Source organism: Macaca fascicularis, chromosome 16 (assembly GCF_037993035.2).
Source record: "Macaca fascicularis isolate 582-1 chromosome 16, T2T-MFA8v1.1".
In the NCBI taxonomy this organism is placed as follows: domain Eukaryota; kingdom Metazoa; phylum Chordata; class Mammalia; order Primates; family Cercopithecidae; genus Macaca; species Macaca fascicularis.
This window is the reverse complement of record NC_088390.1, coordinates 67,381,747-67,406,696: the sequence shown is the minus strand read 5'-3', so window position 1 is coordinate 67,406,696 and position 24,950 is coordinate 67,381,747. Positions and strand designations below refer to the sequence as shown.

Here is a 24,950-nt window from a genome sequence, read left to right as displayed (position 1 = left end):
TGGCAGAAGTCGCCCCACCCCACCCCGTACCCGGCTCTGGCCTCAGTAGCTCTAAACATGCTTCCTTGAGTTAATTCTGGCTCTGACTCCAGGCAGAACTGCCTGGCAGAGAAATGAAGCCCTGAGCATCTCCCCTGGAGTCTCCCTCACTGTAGGCCTTCCTGTGGCTCCCACTGGCCCTTGGGGCTGGAACAGGGCTGGGAAAGCTGCTGGAGTCCCAGTCCTTGAGTCTGGAGCCCCATGGGGTAGAACCCTGTGAGGGTCTGGAGGCTGGGGCCCTGGGGCCAGCCCAGCTGCTGCTGTGCTGCGTGAGTGACCTCTGGGGACCCTTTCTCATTTATAAAAGGAGGGGCTGGACCAGCTGATCCCCAAGGGACCATCCAGCCTGGGAGCTGCCTCTGCTGGCAGCATCAGGACAAGAGGGTGATGATAGGGAGCCTGTCCTGGCCTCCAGGGCTGAAAGGTAGCCGTGGCCTCTTCTCTCTCGCTCTCCTCCCGTCCATTCCCCTCCTAGGTCCCTCTGCTGAGGAGCTGCTCAGCTACAGCTGGCCAGTGGGAGATCTGGCTAAATGGATTTTTAAGGCTCTTCCATGTCAGTGGACTGCAGTCTCGGAGAGCCTCAGGCCCTTGGGCAGAGTTGGTGAAGAGGCTGCTGATTCTCTCCTAATTGCTAAATGAGGGATGAGTTACCGGAGGGCTGAGGCTCACCCAGCAGGTTTTCAGGGAGGTCTGAGGGGAGGGGGAGGCGAGGAACCACGGCAACCCAGTGTCTCTGCCATGGCTGGGAAGTCCCGGGACCACAGACTGCTCTGAAATACCTCCAAGGAAAGGGGCTTGGGGACAGAGATCTGGTTGGCAGGGGCCCGGGGGTGGTGGGATAGGGTGGGGGTGGTTCTTGAGTTAAGAGGCAGCATGGAGTAGTGCTAAGAGTGTGGCCCCTGGACCCAGACAGTCTAGCGTCAAATCCTGGCACTACCTTCCACTAGCTGTGTGACCTTGGGCAAATCCCGCAACTTGTCAGTTTCCTCCTCTGTAAGTTAGAGCCTCTGAACAGCGGCTCCTACTTCAAGAATTGAGTATTTTTAGTTAACATGCACAAGGTGCTTGGAACTGTACCTGGCATGTGATGTTGGCTGTTATTTTTATTTTTATTGTCTTGGAGCTATATTTATATAACCTTACACGAGACTCAGAGCGTGTCACTTGTCCCCATCAAAGGGTACTGGTGGATATTGTGGGAGAAACCCCCTTTGCTCAACACCCTTGCCCCCTTCGGCATGTGAGGGAGAGCCAGGAGTCCCGCCAGAGGCTGCGTCACCCAGAGAAAGCAGGCTTTGATGGGAGAAAGGAGGTGATCCGAAAGAAAGCAGGCCCAACAAGCAGGGAGCCGCTGCCAGGGAGGATGCGACCTCCTTGTCTTTAATTGCTGAGCTGAGCAGTCCTCCCAAAGAATCATGGGAAAATGGATATTTTTGGAAATGCTTCCCATCCCTTTGAAGATCGGATGCAGCAGGAGGGAGGGCATTAGGGAGAAGGCCTAGACGTCCTGGCAGCAACTCATCAGTAAATGGATTAATTAGTGCTTAATGATGAGGTGCAGCTCTGGGTACCCACTTGCGACTGATTGCATGGGCGTGCTCCACCTCATCTGGCGCTGGAGGCACCTGGAAAGGGGTCTTCCAGCCCTGCCCTGACAGATTGACCCCATGTCGAGGGGCCATCACCCCAGCTCCTTTCCTGGGATCACAGAGGGAAGCGCATGGGAGCCTAGAGAGCACCACACCCAATCCTCCTACCCATTCTGCAGGTGGAGAAACTGAGGCCCAGAGAAGGTCTGTGCCAAGGGCTCCTTAACCAGCTTCACATGCAGCTGGAATGAGAACCTAGGACTCCTGGCTGCCACTTCAGGCAGGGCCAGCAAGTGAAGCGTGTGCCCAGGCACTGAGGGCTGGAAATGTTTATTTGGAGCATGTCAAATAACCCTTTGCAACGGGAGTAGAGGGAACTCATGGCGGGTGGTCAGGGCTGGCTGCAAAAGGCGACAGGGCCATGACTACAGAAAGCCGGGCAGGTCCCACCCAGGAGCACGGGCCTGACCGCGGAGACCACAGGAGAGTGGATTCCAAGTGAAGGAGTGACAGACGCAGATCTGAAACCTGAGGCTGGGCAGTGGCGCTGGGGAGTGGGGGCAGGTAGGGCCAGACACGAGAATCACTCTGGAAGTGGACATGACAGGATCTGGTGCCTCCTCCCGGAAGCCCCTCTGATGTGTAGATGCTGCCTCCTTCCTAGGGGCTCCAGAAGGACTCAGCCCCCAGCATCATAAGAGTTCTTGTCCCTGGGCTGTGACCCTGCCTCCAGGCTCTGAGACCTCTGACAGATTATTAGCCTCTCTGCCTCAATTTCCTTATTATAAGATGGGCCTGACTATACTGGGGGCTGGCCAACTGTGCACCCCTTGGACTGACCTGGCCAAGAGGCCCTTCTTCCTTTTTGCACTTCCTCCCCTTGGTCCCCAAGCCCCTCCCAGTGTGTCTTCTCCCTCTCCCAGGTCCCTCCCACGGCCAGGACATGGTACAGACACACGAGGCTGCTGGATCTGGCTGCCCCAGCCTCCTGCCCAGCCCTGGCCTCCCAGGTCATTCCCTGGGGAGCCACTCTCTGGCTGGGTCTTCCCACTCCTCTCCTGTAGCCCCTAACTCTAAACCCCCAAATCCATCTGGTAGAGGAAAGAGGGGCAGAAGAAGGAATTCTGGAGTTTTTGAGCTGGGAAACATCTTAGAAGCCAAGCCCTCTGGCCCTCTCCATCCTCAGGTGAGGGGCCGAGGGCCAGACGAGGGGCAACAATGTGCTGCGAGGTCACACAGTGAGTCTTGGAGTAAACTACATGGTGTCTGGGCTCACCCCTGTGCCCTCTTGGGGCTCTGAGTTCAAGACCACCAGGACCCAAGGGTACACACAGGAGGCCCCAGTTGCAGGGATCAGGCCCCCAGCCTCCCCTCAGGTAGGTTAGGGCCCCTGGCCCACAGCTGTTGCTCTCTTGATAAGCAGGGACCTGGGTCATTGACAGGAGAGAGCAAATTAATTCTGAGAGTGGCAGGCGGAATAGCAGGGAGCTGCAAAGCCCAGCCATGGGGGTTCTGGGCCTCCGGGGAGCCAGGTGTTTACATGAGGATCAAGTATCCGATGGAGCCTGGGTCAATCCCGTCCTGTCCCCACTCCACCTATGAATCCAGGATGCAAGTTGAGCCCCTGCCTGTGCATCTAAAACTCTGGGTCCCCCGCTTCCTGGCTGGAGGGCCGGGGTAGGCCTCAGAACCTCTCGACTCAGGGTTCTTATCCACACAGCTGGGGCTCGGACGATTCCTGCCCTGCTTCACGGTGTTACAGCAGGCTCAAACAGACTAACCTGAAGTTTAATGGCAGAAGGAAGTGCTAGGCAGATGTGGATGCAAATTCCAGCTTCACCCCTTACCAGCTGCCAATGGGGCAAGTTCCCTAACCTCCCTGAGCCTCAGGGGCCTTAGTTATAGGAGGCGTGATAGTGTCTTGCAAGGGTATTGTGAGAATCACCAGTAATGAGCACAGGACACTTGGGAGAATACAGCGCTGACCTTTGGAAAACAGGGGCGATCCCCACAAGAGGTATTACTGTTATTGGCATCACCATTCTTACTTCCCCCACCTCCAAGCTCTCCCCATCCTGTCCCACCTCCCAGCAGATGGTCCACCCTCCACTTCTTCCTTACTTGTGGTGTTGTAGCGGACACCATAGAAAAAGGCAGGGCAGGGCCGAACAACTAGCTGCCCCGCAGGGCTGCGGGGCCAGCAGGTGCCAATGAGGTCCACGGATGCGTTGCACTGCAGTCCTGGGGGCAGAGATGACTGGTAAGGCACAGCAAGATATCCGGCCAAGGCCCCAAGCAGGCAGAGGACATTCCAGAGTTCTGCCCACCTCCCCACTGGTTCCCACTCACACCAACTAGGGACAGGATGACAACAATGACCAGTGCAGAAATGAGCTCATCCTATGCAAAGAAGACACAAGGGGAAGAAATCTGAATCTGATGCTATGGTACTAGGGAGCCAGCATGGGTTCCAGAGCAGAGGAGGAACAGAAATGGCTGGAGGTGGTGTTAAAAGCTAAGGTCCTGGCATTTAGAAGAAGCTTGGGCATGCTTCTGGCCCCCTGCTCTGTAGCCTGAGGACACTTCCTTGGCCCCTCACATGGTGATAGCCTGGAGCTCTGAGATATCACAGGAACACCCTGGAACAGACCCATCCAACCACTGATCAAGCCCCTCACGTGTCTTTGCAATCAAACCACATCTACCCTGGCCCTGCAGGGAAGAACCAGCTGAATAAAGTTGGCCCTTCTTCCGGCTGGCCTGTTTCTCCTTCCAGCTGGCCTGTTCCTTCTTCCGGCTGGCCTGTTCACCACACTTACTGACCATACATTGTGTGTACTTTGTTCTGTGCAGAGCCCTAGGACAGGACTGACGGAGAAGTGAGCTATGGAGAGGAAAGGGAGGGAGACACCATCTGGGGGAGTGGAAAGGGCACTGAACTGGGAGTCTGGGCCCACGGCTTCAGAATGGGCTGTGCCACTAATTTGCTGTGTGACCATAGGCAAGTCACTTGCCCTCTCTGGGTCCTAGTGTCTTGTCTTCATCTATAATAAAATAAAGTGGTTGAACCAGATCAGAAATTCTTAATCTCAGCCCACTGGAAACTTCAACAGTTCGCAGAGACCCTGAATGTAATGAAAATATTGGTGTATACATGCATTTTAATGGCGAAAGCAGCCCATGGCTTTCATTAGATTCTCAAAGGGGTCTGTGACTCAAAGAGAGATAAACACCCGAACTAGAAAGAGGATGTCAAAGGCCCCTTCCAAATGTTTGCTTTTTGGAGGGGAGAGACAGAGAGAGAGAGAGAGAGAGAGAGAGAGGATGTTGGGGCAGAGTTGAGGCCCCAGTGACACTTCAGGAGGGGAGGGCGGGTATGGCCTCCAAAGGGTGGGGGCTGGCACAGTCCTGGCACCCCCTTGAGGCTGCCCCTTCTTTCTCTGCCTTTTAATGCCTCCCTCTGAGTGAGGCTGGCACAGCAGTCCTCTTCAGCCCTAGTGTCTCCAGGTTAATAACCTAGAATTGGCACAAGCGTGGACGGACAAGCCAGGGAGGGCCAGGAACCATGAACCAGTGCGGGTGGGGGCAGCCTCTTCGGGCTTGGGCCGAGGCCCTAGCAGCTGCCAAGCCCTGGCTGGGGCCCGCCTGCCATCTCCTCCCCAAATTAGCTTGTCCCCAATCTCTCAGGAAACAGCGCTGGGTTAAATTGGCTTCCTTTCCCTGTTGGACTCAGGGCAGTGCCGAGCAGCACTTGTACCAAATGCTGGTTTTTCTTTCTAATCAAAGCTATTCATAGGGCATTTGTGCAAATCAGGACTCAAGGGGCAGAGGTCTTCAGGCCAAGTGGCTTAATTGAAAGAGAAAGAAATCTGGATTGGGGCTTAATGGACACGAGGTGACTGCGGGCCAGGCGGCTGGAGTGGGCCAAGCCCAGGTGCTGTGCCACAGCGGAGTCTCTGTGAATGTCATCACGGAGTGGCGGTGGAAACAGGGGAGTGATGAAGCAGGGCCATCCGAGGCAAGGGCGTGCCAGGCTGGGATTTTAACCTGTCCTAGATCCTGCTGACAGTGTTGAGCCCGGGGACAGGGACTTGGGTAGAGAGCTGGGAGCATGTGGTCGTGGGGAGGGGAGGATTGTATAGGGGCCACGCCCTGCTGTTTCAAAGCTCTTCTTCATCTATTTCGTTTGATCTTCATACATTCAGCAATGTCATTATTTCCTTTTCACAGAGGAACAAATTGAGGCCCAGGGAAGTTAGGTGACTTTTCCAAGGTCATGGGTCAATGGGTGAAAGAACCAAGTCTCATAGGCAGGTATTCTGGACTCTAAATCTAGTGCTCTTTCCATTATGCCACATTGTGAGTCAGTCACGGAGGTGATGGACAGTTAAGGGGGCAGCAGGAAGGCAGCAGCGTTTGTCGAGGGCTGACTGTGTGCCAGGCACATGTCAGCTGCATGACATATGCCATCTCATTTAATGGCACCATTGTACCTTCCTCCGTAGCTTGCTCATTCCCTCCTCACTCATTCATACACACTACCTAGTGAGCTAGGCTTAAATGTAATGTTCCATGTGGCAGCGTCTGGAATGAACACACGGAACACACCCTCTCTGTCAGTGTGGCACCTGCCCTCCCTTCTTCCCTTCCACGGCCAGTCTTCTCGCAACTTGCTTTCACAAGGCACGAAGGGCAGGAAAGGACTGGGCACCCGCCACAACCAGGACCAGGCCAGAGCCGAGGCAGAAGCCAGCCACTCAGGATGGGCCTTCTGGCCTAGAGAACCCGCACCGGCCACTGCTGGGAGCTCTAAGGGCTCTAACCAAAGGCCTGACCCCGTCCACAGCTGGCCAGGGACGTGCAGACCTTCAGGGGGCAGTCAGGTCAGAAGCCATTTGCCCCTCCTCTGTGGTACGGTTCCCAGCCACCTACTATGCCACCGTGGGTGCTAATTCTCTCTTGTTTTACAGATAAGAAAACTGAGGCCACGGTGGTCAAATGGCTTATTCCAGGACAATCAGTAAGCAAAGATACTGAGACAGGAGTGGATTTTCAATGCTCATCTTTTGATGCCAGCTCAGGGTGCTGCCCACAGCTGCACAGCTGACCCTGATCTGGGCAGCTGCCCCTCGAGTGTAGAGCTGCACCCCGGTCTCGGCCACTCCAGTTCCCCAGCAGCGCCGCGCCTCCCCCTCCCTCCTGACCCCCGCAGCTCAGAAGGATGCGTAGAGAGGGCGCCCGGGACACAGCATCGGTCGCGATCTTTACATTAAGAGCCCAAAAAATCCTGGAAGGAATTGAAAGTCTGTGTGAGACGGCAAGAAAGGGAGAGAGAGGCTGCAAGAACGGGGAGGAGAAGTCAAATGAAAAGGGACGAGGAGACAGAGTTCCCCCTTCCCCAGTGAAAGGTCAGCGCTCCCACGGGGGTCAGGTGCTGGGGGTCGGGGTCGGGGAGGGGGCGTGGCCAGAGGCGAGAGGGCCTCAGCTGCGAGTGGAGTTAGAGGGGAGGGGACCTAGAGGTCAAGGGCAGGGAGCAGGCAGCAGGAAAGGGCCTCAGCCGCAGAGTGGAGTTAGAGAGGAGGGGACCTAGACATCAAGGGCAGGGAGCAGGCAGCAGGACAGGGCTTCAGGCGCCACGCTCCTGGCCAGTTGGCACTATCCACTGGACTTCCCGGCCTGGGACGGCCTTGTGGGCTCGGTGCCTTCCCACAATGCCTCGGGGTCCTGCCCTCTCTGGGCCTTAGTGTCTCTGTGTCTGAAATCCCCACAAGGGATTTCAGATCGCTGTCCTGCGGACACCGGGTCCGGGGAGGAGAGTGGTGGGGGGTGGTCCCTGGGATCCGGTAAGGACAAGGCCTCAGAAGGGAAATGGTGTATAGGACTTGAGGGAGAACATTATTTGGACACTGCTATAATATATACCAGGCACTGTGAAGGGTGCTTTGCATGACGCAATTCATGTCACTCATTTAAGCCACCTGACTACACCGAGGAAGAGAAAACAGACAGAGAGGGAGGGAGGTGGGAGGCCAAGTGGGCCAGGAGAGAGGTGGAGAGAGAGAGGAAAGACGAGGGAGAAGACACTAAGGAAGAAATAGGGAGAGGCAGGCGGAAAGTCAGGAGAAGGAGGCACAGAGAAAGATCATTTCACAGGTGCTGGGGACAGAGAGGGTGTCCATCCCCTAGATGGGAAGGGGAGAAGGCAAGAAGTCAGTTTCTAGGTCACTCAGCTTGATGGCTATAAGGACCTCAAGGACCTTCTGATTCTTGGGCCAATGTCCCCTCCCTCCAGTCCCAGTGCCACAAAAGCCTGACCTCTTCTGCTCTCCTGGCAGGTGGAGGTATTTTCCCACTCAGCTGTCATAGTCCTGGGATGAGGAGGAATTTGGACCACAGTAATCCAACCTTGCAAATAGCCAAGCCAGTTTACCAGCCAGCTGCACAAAGCTGAGGTGCTGTTAGATGCCAATGCCCCCTGACAGCTCCCTGTCCTGCAGTGCCTCTCCTGGTCAATTAAGGAATAGTGGCTTTGCTCTTTATTTAACAAATACAGTTGTTTCTCCATATCCATAGGTTTTGGGGAAAAGTACTGAACATGTACAGACATTTTTTCTTGTCATTATTCCCTAAACAGTACAGTATAATAACTGTTTATATTTATATAACGTTTATATTGCATTAGGTATTAGAAATAATCTAGAGATGATCTGAAGTATACAGGAGGATGTGCATAGGTTACATGCAAATACTACTCCATTTTATATCAGTGACTGGGACATCCCTGCATTTTGATATCCATGGGGAGTTCTGGAACCAGTCTCCCATGGATACCAAGAAACAGCTGTTATTTACTGACTACCTAAGAAATGTTCAAGGGGCTTGGGATATAATAATGAATAAAATAAATGCCCTGTCCTCATGGTGCTTACATTCTAGTGGGGAGGCAGCAAACACACACACACACACACACACAGTCACACACACATTTCTGTTAACCAATGAGAAATACTATGGAGAAAAACTAAGCAGTGCAAAGAGATAAAGGCTGACAAAGGTGCTCTTTTAGTGTGGTGTCTTCTAAATTACTACAATTAAGCAGATAACTAAAGGAAGTGAGGGAGAAAACCTGGGGGGAAAGTGTTCTCGGCAGAGGCAACTGCGAGTAGGAGGGCCCTGGAAGAGGTGTGAGCTTGGTGTGTCTGAGGTGTCAATGTCCCTCTTGCTCTGTGGCTCACTCCCTCATTTACAGGGCAGGTAGATGCATTCAGGGTCTTTCCTGGCTGGGGATGTGGGAGTAGAACTAACCCACTCACCAGCCCTGGTCACCACAGGCCTTCAGGTTGGGGGTGAGCTGGGGGGAGTCAAGTGGGCTAAAGTAATGCAAAAACCGGTTCTATATCTTTCTCCTTCCCCACACATGCACAGAACAAATGCATGGGAACCGCATTCTGCTCAGACTGCCTCAAATCCTTGCAAAGCGAGAGCAGAGGAGAGGAGTCAGTGTGGAGGGCTCCACCTGCCAGGGAAGAAACCCTGCCAGGTCAGGGTCCTGGGAGGGCTGCTTTAATGAACAGGTAAGAATCCTTTGAAGGTGGCCTATTTAATGCTGTGCACAATCGGGCACTGGCTTCTTCCCCCAAGTAGGTTACACAGTTTGCTTCCCATCAGGCTCAGGGTCCACATGTGCTTGGCAGATCCACCCATGGTGGATAACTTCAGAGGAAGCTGGAACCTGGCTCTGTCTCAGTTATGTCGGGTCTCCCATCAGCGGCTTCTGGATGTGGGCACTTGGCAGCAGCCCTGTGGCTGGGAAGCCCTTCCCCCTATTTGGCTTAAAATCAGGAGGGGGACTCAGCCCAGGCTGTCCAGAGGGGGAGCAGCCAGGTGGCCCAAGGGCAGCCTGTGAAACACACATTCTTGCCCAGTTAGAGGAATGTGCTATGGGATGAATGGGCAGGGCCTCTGCCTGGGTCCCCTGGCATGGAGAGGGTGGCAGAAACCTTGTCTTTGCTCAGCCATCTCATGGCTGAGCTGCCTTCTCTTTGGCTGGGCAGAGAAGAAAGATGCCTGTGTAGGGTGTGTGATCCATCAGGACAAGAGGATGGCCCTCCTGTCCTGCGGGTTTGTGGGCTCTTCACTTTTGCCTTCCCAGCAGCTAGTACAATGCCAGGCATACAGGAGGCATGGAGGAGAATATGGGGCCATGTGCACACCTAGTGTGGGTGTGGGTGGCACTGCAGGGGTGGCACTGCACCCCTAGATGGCTGACTATACCGGGCCCTGGGCACTCTAGCTCTGAGTGGCCACATAACGCGGTGCTGGTGGCAAAATCTGAAATCAGACCCACATGGTTTATATCCTGCAGCCACTGCTTAGTAGAAGCTTAGTGTGTTTGGGCAACTTGTTTAACTTATCTGAACCTTAGGTTCCTCTACTGTAAAATGTGGATAAAAATATTTCCTGACTACAGTATTATAATGATTGAATGAGATTAAAGCACTTGGAATGGTTTCCAACACATAGTGGCCACTAAATAAATATTAGCTATTATTATTGTTATTCTTATTTGAGACAGAGTCTCGCTCTGTTGCCCAGATTGGAGTGCAGTGGCGTGATCTCGGCTCACTGCAACCCTGGCCTCTCAGGCTCAAGCGATTCTCATGCCTCAGCCTCCTGAGTAGCTGGGATTATAGGCGCCCACCACCACGCCTGGCTAATTTTTTATTTCTATTTTTAGTAGAGACGGGGTTTCACCATGTTGGCCAGGCTGGTCTCGAACACCTGACCTCAAGTGATACTCCGGCCTCAGCCTCCCAAAGTGCTGGGATTACAGGCGTGAGCCACCATGCCTGGCCTAGCTATTATTAATTATCATTCACTACCTTAAGACCAGAGATGATAACTGATGACCCCAGGTAATTGTCAACTCAGATTCTATTTGTCTGTGATGTCATTAGTAAATAATTCTATTACTTCCTGGCATTGTCATACTCATGCCATGATTTTATGAGTCGCCAAGTCTGTGGTCTGCCACATGATAGGCCTCAGCTCTGGGGACCCACTCTCTCCCGGTTCCTGGCATGAGGCATGTGAAAGGCCCCCCCAAAGGCCCTGGCTCAGTGCCAGCTGCCCCAGCCAGACACCCATCCATCTGTCTCGGCCCCTCTGCCCCACCCTCACCATCTGTCTCTACCAGTGCCCGTCAGTCTGGGTAGGTCTCCGAGTCAGAAGACAAATGGCCCATTATCAGAGGCCATTGTGGAGGGTGATGGATCGCGTGCCATGCAGCCAGGCAGGCTGGGCTGGGCTGGGGGCACCGGCACGGAGTACAAATCGCCAGGGAATGAACGCTATTCATCATGGCCTGCTGGTTCCAAGGACAGGTGACACCTTCGTGGGCTCAGGGATGTCTGTCCTCCTGAGCATAACGAACAAGTTGATAGAGCCTGACCTGACCCCAGAGCATGGGGGGCTGGGGATAGGGCCTTTCCTCTCAGGCCTAGCCTCTGAGCAGCTCTCCTCCCTCCCCATCTCTCTTTCCTAGAACTCCAGACTCACGCTCAAGAACTTACTTCCCCATTCCCCAAGCACAGCGTAACCAACTTTGCAGCCAGATGCTCTGGGCTCCCAGTACCTTCCCAGTTTCCCACTCCTCTCTCCTCACTTCTCCCCGGTCCTTCCGCCAAACTCACCTACTGGTCCTTGCTCACCTCCTGCTGTAGCTCACAGCACTGGCTCTTTTCTGCCAGTTCACACTGACAGTGTCTCTTAATATTCACCTTGAAACTTCCTCCTTCAGGAAGCCTCCCTGGATTTGCACCACCACTGCCTAGCCTCCCTGCTCCTTCCCTTATTATGAGCAATTACTGGCAAGTACCTTCCCTTCATTCCAGCTATACAGTAAGCCCTTTAAAAGCCTGCTGAGGCTGAGACAGGAGGATCACCTGAGCCCAGATCTGGCCTGCAGTGAGCTATGATTGTGCCACTGCACTCCAGCCTGGGAAACAGAGATCCTGTCTCTACAAAACAATTTAAAAAAAATTAGGCCAGGTGTGGTGGTGTGCACATAGTCCTAGCTTCTTAGGAGGCTGAGATAGGAGGATTCCTTGAGCCCAGAAGATCGAGGTTGCACTAAGCTATGATTGTGACACTGCACTTCAGCCTAGGTGATAGAGTGAGAGCCCATCTCTAAAATCAAACCAAACCAAACCTAATACTGGCATGACACTCTACAGTTTACAGTTTGTGAAATATTGCCATAAAACTTAGCACACTGAATCTCATAAGAGATCCTTGGGGCAGGTAACAGCCCCCCTATCCCTCTACGCTTAGACAAGGTGAGGTTCAAGGGGGTTGAGGGTAAGGTCATCCCTGTGGCTACCAGTACCCACCCCTAGCCAGGACATGACCTGGCACCTTCTGGGAGCCAGCACAGGAACCCAGTGTGCCTTCTCCAAGTCCAGGTCTTGTTCCTCTGCCCCCAGGCTCTCCCTAGTGAAGGAACAGCTAGCCAGGAAGCAGATGCCCTGAGTTATGGAGGCCTCCTGTCCCCACAGAGCCAGCTTCAGAAATGAAGGCCTCCTGCCTGCCTGCAGACACTTGCGTCTGTTTCTTCACTAGCATGCATCTTGCACTCTGCCTCCTTGCACATGCATTTGTGGATTCGACTTTCACTAGCATGCGTCTTGCACTCTGCCTCCTTGCACATGCATTTGTGGATTCGACTTTCACTAGCATGCGTCTTGCACTCTGCCTCATTGCACATGCATTTGTGGATTCGACTCCCAGACTAGACTGTGAGCCCCTCTTGTTTCCCCAGTGCCCTGCGTGGGGCCTGCTGTGTAGTAGGTGCTTCATGAAAGAGTTGGTGTGAATCAAGGAGAGGCTTGAAGACTTAAACAGAAGGTCCACAAGCCTCCCAAAGACACTCAGGGGCAGGGAACCCTCTCCATTTTTGCCCCAGCAGCAGCCATGGCCAGGACCACACCCAGAGTTTTAAAACATGCCCTTGACAGCCCAAAGACCTAGATTTGGATCCCAGTCACTGCCATGTACTGACCACGCTGTGCCATGGGGGTTATGTAACTCTTCTGTGCCTCCGTTTCCTCAACTGTACAAATGTTGGGCTTTAAACTCTTGTGAGGATAAAATAAGGTGATTATGCAAAAGCACTCTGTAAATGGTAAAGTGATGCAGGTATTAATATTTGCAGCCATGCTGTCTTTTCTGTTGGAGAGGTACAGAGCACGGCGCTGGAGACCACAACAAGAAGTTGGGCTGCCCGTGCTCCACTCAGGGCTCTGGCGCTCACTAGTTCTCTGTACCTCAGTTTTCTTATGTGTAAAATGGGGACAACAGCACCTACCTCAGAGGGACGCTGAGCAAATTGGGTTAGTACAGCTCCAGTCCTCGATCAGTGCCTAGCACGTGTTAGCACTATGGAGTATTACACTCTGGGCATTTTTAGCTGCAGACTGTGGCAGCCTTTCTTCCTCCCTTAAAGCCTCCCCGAGTCACAACTCAGCAGCAAGGGCTGGGATGACCTCCCCTGTGCCCACCCTAAAGCAGGGAAGATAACTACTCAGAATCCTTGCTGCAAACTCCAGGTGCCACCAACCAACTGCAGCTCTTCCCTACCAACCTTACACCCAACTTCAGGATCCTTCACAACACGGCACTCCGTGGAGACGAGAAGAATTGCTTGCAGCCCTGGAGAGGAAATGACTCTGCGAATCCTGCCTTAGGGCATGGTTCTGTGTGCAGGCTCTGGCAGACCTGGGATGGGGGGCATTGTGGTGACCAGGAATCTTGCAGGAGGGGGTTGAGGGAACTCACCTGAGATGTTGCTGGCCAGGGACAGGCTCTCGCAATGCTGGTCCTGGAGGGAGGCGGAGACGGGGTTCAGCCCCAGAAGGAGAAGGGCCTGCAGGCACAGGAGGCGAAGGACACATTAGGCAGGTGCCATGAGCCATGAGCCTATCGTTCCATTGCCCAGGAAAACTGCAGGGGTTACACTGCACCTGCCTGCTTTCCCTCCCACCCTGTCACACATCAAGTTGCTTCCCAGACACCCACCCCCTGTCTCCTTTCTCCTCCCTCTGGGTCCTCTCTGCCTGGAGGGCCTGGAGTTGCCCTGCTCATGGAGGGGCCTGGCAGGGAGGCTGACAAGAGCAGGAGCCCAGGCTCCTAGGGAAGACGTGAATTTTACCCCTAGGGGCTGGGGTGCTACCAGAGGAAGCCACCTCCATCCCCATGGGATCCTAAGCATGGTCCAGCGGTGTCCCACCACGTGCACACACACACCCACCCGCCACTCCCACCGGCCCGCTGACCACCGCGGCTTCACAGATCCCCATACGTGCACCCCCTTCCCTCCCTCCCTCCCTCCAGAGCTGGCCTCTTGTTCTGTGAACTGTTTCCCGGGCCCTCATCCCTGCCTGCCTAATTATCCGTCATCACAAATTGTGCCTCACCATTTATCAAGCTCTTGTACATCTGCCGTGGCACACAGTTTTCCCTGGGGCTGGTGTGGCTGTGCCTATTTGCAGATGAGGAAACTGAGGCACAGAGCGGTAAGGGATAAATGTGTCTGGAAAGACGGGCACCCTATTCTAGGGCAGACCTTTGCCCTTTAACCTCCCTGAAGGCTCCGTGTCACTCTGATTCCAGAATTTTAGCCCAGTTGGGAAGGGAGTGGCATAGGCCCTATACCTGGAGGACTGACCCTTCTTCAACTAAACCCACCCACACAACCATCACATTACCCCCTCCCGACAGGGTTAGAGTCAAGAGAGAGGCCGAGTGTCCAGCCCCCCATTTTGCTGTGTTGTCATGGGCAGGTGACTTGACCTGTGTGTGCCTCAGTGTCCTCACCTGTAAAACTGGGCATAATGGTCCCACCCCCTTTAAGCTTACATGATGTATGTATGTAGAAGTCCTTCAAATAGCCCTGCATACTCTGTGGGGGCAGAGGTTTTGTTCATTGCACTCAATTTTGCTGAAGAAATGAATGAATGACATTGTGTTTCTGGTATACAATAGGCACTCAAGAAGGATATGTTGACAGATCTGAACTTGGTGGGTTTTTTTTAGTTGTTGGAAGAGAAGTGGCTGTTTCCCCTGGGATTCGATTCCAAAGGGATTAAGAAGCATGAGTGAGGGGCAGGGAGAGGGGAGCATTGTAACCGGCCCTTGCCTCTGGCTGTGGGGCGCTGGGTGCCCGGCCACCAGCAGAGTTCCCAGACAGGGCGGTGAGCCCGAAGCCCCAGAGGCGTCATGGGAGGCTGCTCTCCTCATCACTGCTCTGCTGTTTCTTCTTGGGGTCCCCTCCTTCTGAGGTCCCCGACCTCATGGCCAGGTGTCTCAGCCCCAGACCATTTCCGTAACCAACTGCAAATTTCACTAAGGAACCTCAGACACAGACCCTTAGCTCTGGAAGCCAACTTAGGATTTCACAGCAGGAAAATGAGATTGGGAGAGAGATAGGGGCTTGTCAAGTCCCTTAGTGAGCAAAGCTGCTAGGTTAGGGTGTAGGCTAGAAGCAAGTCGGTGGTCAGCCCAGGCAGCACGCAGCCTTCTCGCAAGGGGCCGGGACTCCATGTGGTGAGTGTAAAAGTGAAGGGAGCATCGAAAAACTTAGTCGTCAAGATACAGAATATTTTAACATATTTTTTTAAAATAAAAATTAACACCAAAAAATCCATGATGAGCAAAATATCAAAAACTCTTTAAAGGAAAATAGGCTCAGTAACAGTGCCGGGCCATGTTGGAGCTTGGGGCAAAAAGGGAAAAAGTCAGGAATGATATTAAAATATTATCTATCACGGCCGGGTACAGTGGCTCACGCCTGTAATCCCAGCACTTTGGGAGGCTGAGGCAGGTGGATCACCTGAGGTCGGGAGTTGAGACCAGCCTGGTCAACATGGTGAAGCCCTGTCTCTACTAAAAATACAAAAATTAGCCAGGCGTGGTGGCAGGCACCTGTAATCCCAGCTACTCTGGAGGCTAAGGCAGGAGAATTGCTTGAACCCGGGAGGTTGAGGTTGGAGTGAGCTGAGATTGCAACACTGCATTCCAGTCTGGGCGATGGAATAATACTCCATCTCAAAAAAAAAAAAAAAAAAAAAAATCTGTTGTGATTACTGAGGTTGCTGGCACCTCCTTCTGGGGTGAGCTTGAGGAAATGCCTCACTTGCTTTACTCCAGTCGGGTCCTGCTCATGCGTCGTCTTCCCAAGCCAGACTCCATTCCTCCTTCCCTGCCCACCCCATACCCTCCAGGGCTGTCAATCCTCTCTTCCCTGGACTCCTCTCCATTCACCTTTTTCAGATCTCAGGACCTTCCCCCTATCCTTACAAGCAAACTGATCTGCCTTTTCCATGTTCACCTGCTGGGAATGTTCTCCCTTACCTCACACCACCCCACTCCACGAGGGCCAACCCCTTTCACGACACCCACTCCCTCCCACTCCTGTCCTGATGATGAAGGCAGACTCTGCTCCCTTCTCTCCCACTCACATTACAAGGTTCAGGGGAACAGTGGCCATTCATCGTCACAGCCTGGTTCCCACTACCCATCACTCACCCACATGGTCCCCTGAGTCTGTAGTGCCTGAGTTTGTAGTGGCTTTGTTCACTCCATTCCCTCGCTGGCACTCTCACAGGGGACTCTCTGCCCTGCACCAAGCTCCAGGTTCTGAAGCACAACCCCAGCTCCACACCCCCACCCTGTGCTCTGCACACGGGACACTCAGCAAGATGGCACTGGGGTTAGCCAACTGGCTCCTGGGACTCAGGAGTGATGATAACAAACCCATTCATCTCTCTGGCCTCAAGGAACTTCCAACACTTTATTAATCAGTAATTAAACTTCACAGTCTCCAAAGAGATGGAGAACTATCTTTACCCTCATTTTCCAAGTGAAAATGCAGAAGTAGAGAGAGGAGGAGGCCACCAGGCCAGCCGGTGGCTCTTGCCAGCTAAGCAGAAAGCAAAGTGTTCTCATGACAAAGCTGCACTGCCCGCTCAGCAATCAGCAGGGACCCAGACTCGGCCCTGTCCCCAGAGAGGGGCAGCTCAGATGCTAGGGCCAGAGACCCCTTCTATTCTAGAAGGGGACTAGAAATCTTTGCTCCTCATTTCCCACCCCACATCTGCCCACGCCACCTCCCAACACACACACACACACACACACACACTCTCTCTCTCTCTCTCTTTCTCTCTCTCTCTTTCTCTCTCTCTATCAAACTAGGGCTCCCAGAGCCAGCTAAGCCGCAGGCAAATTAAAGAAACTGGAGACACTGGCCAGGCATGGTAGCTCATGCCTGTAATCCCAGCACTTTGGGAGGCTGAGGCAGGTGGATCACCTGAGGTCGGGAGTTCGAGACCAGCCTGGCCAACATGGTGAAACTCCCGTCTCTACTAAAAATACAAAAATTAGCTGGGTGTGGTGGCACATAACTGTAGTCCCAGCTACCCAGGAGGCTGAGGCAGGAGAATCACTTGAATCCAGGAGGTGGAGGTTGCAGTGAGCCGAGATCGTACCACTGCACTCCAGCCTGGGCAACAGAGCAAGATTCTGTCTCAATAAATAAATAAATAAATAAAATATATAAAAAAGAAAGAAAAGAAACTGAAGACATCCTATTTGACAATATCAGCCCCATTGCCTGACATTCCATTTATCCATCTAATCCTTAAGCTGTGCTTCGTGCTCTGGTCTTTCAGATCCCCCACCGCGAAGGCACATCATGTTCTATTTCCATCCAATTACTTATCATCTCCCAGTATCTGGGATCCTTCTCAGGTCTGCAACCCTCTGCCCATGCAGTCCGTGCCACCCTCCTGGTCACCTGTCTACTCTCCATTCTTCAGACGCCAGTTCCAGGGCCCCTCCGCTTAGCAGTACCTGCCCAACCCTCCAAAGCAAAGCAGCTCAGTTCTCCCTCCAATGTATCCCTTTTCCTAGTGCACTCTGTACACCCACTGGACCCTGTGCTCGTGAGGCTCACAAGTAGAGCCCTTGGACCAGCCCAAGTGCACTAAAACCACCTCGGCACAAAGCACTTAGGACCCAAGACACTAATTAGATGGCAAATATACAGGCTGTAAGTTCTTATTTTTGCATCTTAATGTCCTGGCATGCACAGAGGAGCAGAGCAAATCTTTATGTGTCAGAAAACGAAGCCAAATACCAGGCAAAGGGCTAGTCTGCCCTTGGCTGCCTAGAACCCTGACACTTGGGTCTCTTTCTTGAATGTGATGGTTCACACAGCCATTTTTGACACACAGAGGACTGGTGTTGCATTATGCAAAGAAAAATGCTTCTTAAAATTCCCAAACCAACCTTTTCCTCTCCAGAAAGGTCTGCTCTGTAGCAGAATCTGTGCCTGTGCCACCTCTTGCTTTGGGGAAGGTTTGTGAGGGCTTATGCCTTATTCCTGAATCACACTTCTCTGAAAAGTCCCAAGATTTCCTGCATATTTCCTTCCACCATCTGCTGATCTCCTCTTCAAGCTTCACTGTGGTTTTCTATCTCCATCAACAGGCAATTACTGCACTGGCAGGAACAAAGTTTCAAGGATATTGTTTGTTTCCCCTTAAAACGGAGAATTCTGTTGTTTGTTTGCTTTTTGAGATGGAGTCTCGCTCTGTCGCCCAGGCTAGAGTGCAGTGGTGCAATCTCGGCTCACCGCAACCTCTTTCTCATGGGTTCAAGCAATTCTCCTGCCTCAGCCTCCCTAGTAGCTGGGATTACAGGCCTGCACCACCACGCCCAGCTAAATTTTGTGTGTTTAGTAGAGATGAGGTTTCACCATGTTGGCCAGGCTGGTCTCAAACTCCTGACCTTAGGTGATCCGCCCACCTCGGCCTCCCAAAGTGCTGGGATTACAGGCGTGAGCCATCGCGCCCGGACAAAAACAACAATAACAAAAAAACGGAGATTCTGAACCTGGGGAACAGGCAGTATGAAGATCTGCAGATAAATGCGGTCGGTGTGTGTGATGAAAACCATTTTCCTGGGGAGGGTTCTTGGCTTCCTCCACTTCTCACCAACAACTAGCACCCCCCAAACAGTGGTAACTACAGTTGAAGCATATGGTAAATGGGGTGAACTGAACATGTCATCTTCTCTGAAATCAAACCAAAGTGCTTTTGGCCTTTCTTGGATGCCTCTTGCTCTTCCACTCCATCACCAGCCCCAGCCACTGGCGCTCCTTTCAGAAACAAGTTTTCAAGACTTCATGTGATTTACTATCTTCCAACTAGTAGAGAAAATCAAAACGGCACTGAAGCTGAAGCTGGCAGAGCACGAGGTTCACCCACCGGCTAATGCCTTGCTTCCGTGCACCAGCCTGGCAGCTCCAAGGCCCCAAATAAAACTTGCATCTCAGCTACAAATCTCTCCACTCACCAAAGAGCCAAACCTTCAAGGTTAAAATCTGAGGCCAAGGGTGTGTGCAGCTCAATTATAGCATCTCGTAAAAGGATTTGCCAAAGATCTAGAGGGTCCCTGCCATGGAAGGGAAAGCAGACCAGGCGGGTATCACGCTCCCATTTTAAGTCTGGGGTAGTTGATGTGCCCAGTGTCACAGAACGGTTTTTAGGAGCTGGGATTCAGCAAGCAGGTGCTCCTGCCTGTCTTTCAAGGAGATGAACCATGAGGAGAGTCGCGCCTTCTGGCTGGCCAGGAGCAGGTCAAGACAGGGCTCTGGCAGAAGGGATGGGCAAGGGAGAAGGAGGTGGTGCAGGAGCCTGTGGAGCGGGTGGAGGGCCGGGCTCTGACATGGCCTGCTCCAGTCTGCTGCAGCTGCTACTCACACCCCCACCCCCAGGGCCAGCACAGAATGGGACTGGAATGAAGCTGCCATCCCAATTCCCAGTGTGATTTTGGCATAAAGGTTAATCACACCCAGAAAATGCTTATTAGAGACCATAAATAACCGTGTTGCTGAAGCTCAGTTTGGTCTTTAAGGCACAAAAGTGCAATTTCCTTTGATGTGATGATTCGGTAATTAACCTTTTGGGGAGGGTCCTGAAGGGCCACTGGAGGGAGGGAAGGGTGGCCTGGAGGCAGCTGAGGCATCTCAGGCCTAGTTCCTACAAGTTCCTGGGGAACAGGGAAAAGGGAGCCTGTTTTCCCTCTCCTTTCACAGCTAGCACTGATGCTCAGCTTGGGGGAGCCCCCAGAGCCCCCAGGGGTCAGGGACCGGCTGGCCTTTGGCAGAGCCACAGCTGGAGAGCCATCCTTCAACACAGTTCCTCACCCTTCTGCTGAGCCCCAAGGCAGTCCTGCCACTGCCTGTGTGGCTTTCGGTGAGTCACCTGACTCTTCTGAGGCTGAACTTCCTCATCTGCGCAGTGGGGGCAATGTGGTCTTTCTTACCCCCTTCACTGGGAGATGGGCCACTTGACGGGAACCAGGAGAGCTGCTTCTGCCATGTAAAGTCCCTACAAGCATCAGCAGGCTCATCAGCACGGCGTGGCTGTTCTGGGCCCCAGAATGCGCCTCCATTGCAGAGGGCTGGCCTGGAGCAGCTTTCCTGATGTCCCTTCCGGGCCCTGGGGGAGGCCTCGAAGGCAGGACGTGGCCTCTCCTCATTTTCTGCCAGGTCCTTCTGCCTTCTCAGGAAGCCTTCCTTTGGGAAGGAGTTTTTCCTGCTTTTTAGGTTTGAAATCCACTGGATCGAGTGGTGTCTCCAACCCCCTTGGTGGTCTAGGATCCTTCATTCAAAGAGTACAGGACTATGTATACATGATTTGGAAAAGAGGAAAGGAACTCCGAAGAGATGGGGAAGGACAGACAGACACACACGTACATGATGATGGCAAGATGAGGTGCAGACTGAGGGCAGGGGACCATGGAGTTTCAGATGGGTCAGCACCATGGCCGTGAGGGCAGGCTTCCTGGGGGAGGTGAGCTGGAGGATGGGGCAGAGTGGATGTGGCTGTCACAGGGAGGGAGAGGGCCTTCCTGGCAAGGAGAGGGTCCTGAGCTTGTGGGGATGTAGCAGGCTGCCTGTGGAGAGCCTCAGATACTGGGCTGAGATGGATCCAGTCGGCCTGGAGTGCCGTGGCAGGTTCCTGAGCAGTGAATTATGCCAGCTTGTCACCCTCATCATCCCAGCGAGACAGCCGACAGCCACCTGTTCCACAGAGGCAGTTCAGCGGGTCAGGGCGAAACCAGGCCTTGTTGCCTTCCCTGGCCTGGGAGACTCTGGCAGACCCTGACTCGGGGCCCAGAGAAGCCCCTGACTCTCCAGTGTGTGGCCAAGATTGAAGCTCTCCCTGGCGACCCCAGAGGCAAGGGCCCCAGCCCACACTTTCCATCTGCTGGCCACGGTCCTGGGTCCTGGGGTCCTGCAGGCTCCACAATCCCAATATCCGACCCTTCTGACTCTGCTTTGCTTTGCATTGTCTTCAGGTGGAGCCTATTTTAAGCAAAGGCAAGAGAAGAAAATCTAAATGCCGAAAAAGAAATGAGGTCATAAATGAAGAGTTCTCTAAAAAGCTGGGTCCCCCGTTGCATTTAAATACTGGGATCTGGTTTGCAGAAATAAAGCATCTGTGCAATCAACTCTTCAGAAATGTCTCTGTACCTACGGGGGATATATCTGTAGTTATGGACTAATTGAATATAAGAGCAGGGCAGGCCCCACATGCAATTGTGTGGTTTCTGCAGAATTTCTTGCTATAGAAGTGCCAAGCGGACGGGTCAGTGGGGGATAGACTTGCAAGATGTGTACCAGCAGAGGGTCACCCTCATGGGGTACCTTCTTCCCATCCACCCAGAGATGGAGACCAGCCAGAGTAAAACTAGACTATGGACAGAGGACAGCGATGCCAGGGGTCCTTTCTCAGCCCTCTTGACTGCCCAGGCTTCTCCCCATCCTGCCTTGGGCCTGGGCCTCCTCCCACAGCCTCTTTCTGTGACAGCCACAACCGGTCCCCATCTCAAGGCAAAGAGCCAGTGCTTCCCCTCAAAGTGCGTGAGCACTGAAAGATTTATTCCAGGCAGCTGAGAAATAATTTATTGTTACATTTAATTAACTTAAATTGCTGTTGTACAGAGAAGAAAAAATGGAAAGGAAAATCTCCTGCCTACAGTTAAGGGAGGGGGGATGCCTGGGTGTCCCCGCCCCCGGCCTTCTCCCTGGGGCCCCGGCTCAGGGTGTCCCCTGCCCGCCCTCCCTGCTACTTCATGCCTCTGCTCCCCTAAGAAAGCCTTGCAGCAGGGCTAGAAATAGTGGGTCACCTGCCTCCCACACCCTAGGGCAGCGAGGGCCATGAGACCCCAGCTTCAGAGTCACACACGCCCTTCCGAGGTTCCAGATGCACTATTATAAGCTTGGGTTATAAGCTCCCTGTGGGCAAGGTCTGTGTTTGGCTTTTTTTTTTTTTTTTTTTTTGAGATAGAGTCTCGCCTTGTTGCCCAGGCTGGAGTGCAATGGCGTGATGTCAGCTCACTGCAACCTCTACCTCCTGGGTTCAAGAGATTCTCATGCCTCAGCCTCCCAAGTAGCTGGGATTACAGGCACCCACCACGACACCTGGTTTTTACATTTTTATTAGAGATGGGGTTTTGCCATGTTGGCCAGTCTGGTCTCGAACCCCTGACCTCAGATGATCCACCTACCTTGGCCTCCCAAACTGCTGGGATTACAGGCGTGAGCCACCATGCTCAGCCCCTGTTTGGCTATTTTTGTATCCTCAGTGGGGCCCGATAGAGAGCAGGCCCTAACATGTTTGTTGAATGAATAAATGACTGAATAAGTGAACAGATGGGTTTTCACTTTCTGCCCCCTCTGACCATGGAGTCTCATGATGATTCCCAGTAGGAGATTGTGAGGGGCCTGTTTCCTTTTTCTCATTTTCCTCTCTGTTCCTCCCGCTCAGCAGGAGCTCCCTCTCCTCTCCTTGCTCCCGGCATAGCCCCGCGCCGTGGAGTCCAGAAGGGTGTGCTAGAGGGAAAAGCACTCTGGGTGGGAAGCACAGGGCTGGGACCGCGTTCTGACTCTGCTGAACTTGCTCCATGATGGTAGAGAAGTCACTTCCCCGCCTCAGTTTCCTCATCTGTAGAATGGGGAGGTCACATGGGGAGCTACGTTCCTTTCCAGGTCGGAATATGCCCTGGCTCCAGGATGTACAGGAGAGTAGAAATTCAAATCTCTAAACTTGGGGCTAGAGAGATGCTTGTTGGAATCTTTTATCCACTCCTTCCTACCTGTGTGACCTTGGGAGAATCACTAAACTTTTCCGAGCCTCATTTTCCTCATCTGTAAACGGGGCAGACAGGGATAAAATATTCACATCCCAAAGCTCCTGGAGAGATTCAACAATGTGGTGCATATAAAACAGCATGGGGCTGGTGCGCAGGCGGCACCAATGGACGCCACTCTGTTACTCAACCTTGCACGTTCTTCCTTCCTGACTGGGCCTTTCTCCCCAGAAGTGCCCCTTGCCCAGCCCCCTGCCCGCTCAGGGCATGCACCCCACTTTCCAGCACCACTCTTTCCCAGAAGCCAGCAGCAGTCACCTACAGAAGTGGAGTGTACATCCGGGTCAATGATACAGATTTGCTGGGCATGGGAGCAGGGGGTGCCCGGAGCATGGCTGACCTACCATCCTCCTTGTCTTCCCTCCGTTTCTGCCTCTCATGCATTCGCTTGCTCCTCATCTTAGTATGATTTGCTCTCAGATTCACTCATGGATATGTTCTTGTAGCCCGTGCCTTCTCAGCCTCCTGCCTCTCTCTCCTCCCCATCTTCCTCTCTCCCTGTCTTAACTACCCTATCTTTCTCGGTCTTCCCTGGCTTCCATTTTCCTCCCTCCCTTCTTTCCTTCCTTTCTTCCTTCTTTCTTTCTTCAGCTTTTACTGAAGGCTTGCACAGTGCCAGGCCCTGTGAATTTCTTCATTTAATCCTTCTCGACCCCTGCAAGCCAGAGCCTTTACTATCTCCCCACTGTTCAGACGAGAGACTGGTGCACCCAGAGATGGTAACTTACCCAGGGTTTTGACTGCAGTAACTAGAGGGATGGAGGGACTGGGATTGCAGCCATGCTCCTGTCCCTGGGCAGTACAGCCTGTTTCCCTGCCTGCCCTGCCTGCCTTCCCTTCCCTCCTCCTCCTCGTCACAAGCCTGGATCCGCCAAAAGACACATGAGTACAGGTTTCCTTTGCCTTTCAAACTCTGGCTCCTGGCTGCAGCCCAGCTCCCCCAGAGCTGGAAGTAGGAACGGGGGGGAGTAGACACCAGTAGGACCCTGCCAATGGATGGAACTCAGGAAGGGCTCCGTTTGGCTCTCACAAAAGAGGGGAGCCCAGCCCGGGGTTCTGATCCAGTGCCTGCTCCTGGGAGCTGTTAGCTGTAAGTGGCTCCCAGACACTGGGAAACCGTCCCTGAGGGGGTGGGAGGCAGAGCTGAGGTGTGGGGACAGCCGTAGAGACACCAGCTACGCAGGTGACACTATCAGCTGTGCTCTCAGCTCAGCCACTCTCTGACAAGTGTAAAGTGAGGGGGATTTCAGTGTCGGCAGAGAAAAGATGTCCTCTATGGAGCTGCGTTTTAAAAGGGATTTACAGAGGGCCAGGAAGGAAGAGTGAAGCTGGTGGCTGGAAATTAGGTTCTATTTTATTTAAAAATGCTAAAGGCTTTGGGGCTGTTTTTCCTGGAGAAATGACTGCCTTCCAAGGCCAGAGGTCAGTTTAAAGGGGGCTGCTGGACCACCAAACCCCACCGAACAGGGATATTTAGGGCAGAAATTAGGACTAACCAGACAGTCGTCCATAAAACAGGCAACGGCCCCGTCCTCTGATTCTCTGCTTGTACAGGCAGTGACTTAGACAAAATCAGAATCTCTAGACAGTGCTTAACACCTGACCTGCGAGACAGAAAATCCCATTTCTCACACCTCACCCCCAAAACGGGGGTTCAGTAGGCCTGTGGGGAGCTCAGGGACCCTCATATTTCTAAAATGCTCTCCAGTGATTCTGAAGCATCAACAGAAGTGAAGATAACTCAGCCAGCTCAGAGATTCTCACCTGGAGGCCATTTTGCCTCCCGGGGGACGCTTGGCAATGTCTGAAGATATTCTTGGTTGCTATAATCAGGAAGGGGGAGGTGCTACTGGCATTTAATGGGTAAAGGCCAGGAATGCTGATAAACATCCTAAAATGCACAGGCCAGCCCCCACAGTGAAGGATTATCCAGCCCCAAATGTCAATAGTGCTGAGGTTGGGAAGCCCTGGGTTGGAGGGTTGCAATGCTCCATCTCAGCTTTGAAGACACTTGCCTGCCTGCCCATTATGGGGGTGGGGTGGGGG

The 24,950-nt window shown here is 53.2% G+C and overlaps 1 protein-coding gene across 8 annotated transcripts in view; it reads right to left on the bottom strand.

Moving 5' to 3' along the window:
• Nucleotides 1-24,950, bottom strand: part of CRHR1 (corticotropin releasing hormone receptor 1) — a 53,009-nt gene that overhangs the window by 17,076 nt on the left and 10,983 nt on the right. For 4 of the 8 annotated variants that reach the window (XM_045375889.2, XM_045375885.2, XM_045375886.2 and 1 more), the window contains exons 2-3: nt 13,464-13,551; nt 3,750-3,869 (exon numbers count right to left, since the gene is read on the bottom strand). In XM_045375889.2, the coding sequence (XP_045231824.2) occupies nt 3,750-3,869; nt 13,464-13,551 (208 nt within the window). Of the gene's footprint in view, nt 1-3,749; nt 3,870-13,463; nt 13,552-14,101; nt 14,219-24,950 lie in introns of those variants that run through there. The other 4 variants (XM_045375887.2, XM_065531757.1, XM_065531753.1 and 1 more) reach the window with 3 other exon arrangements.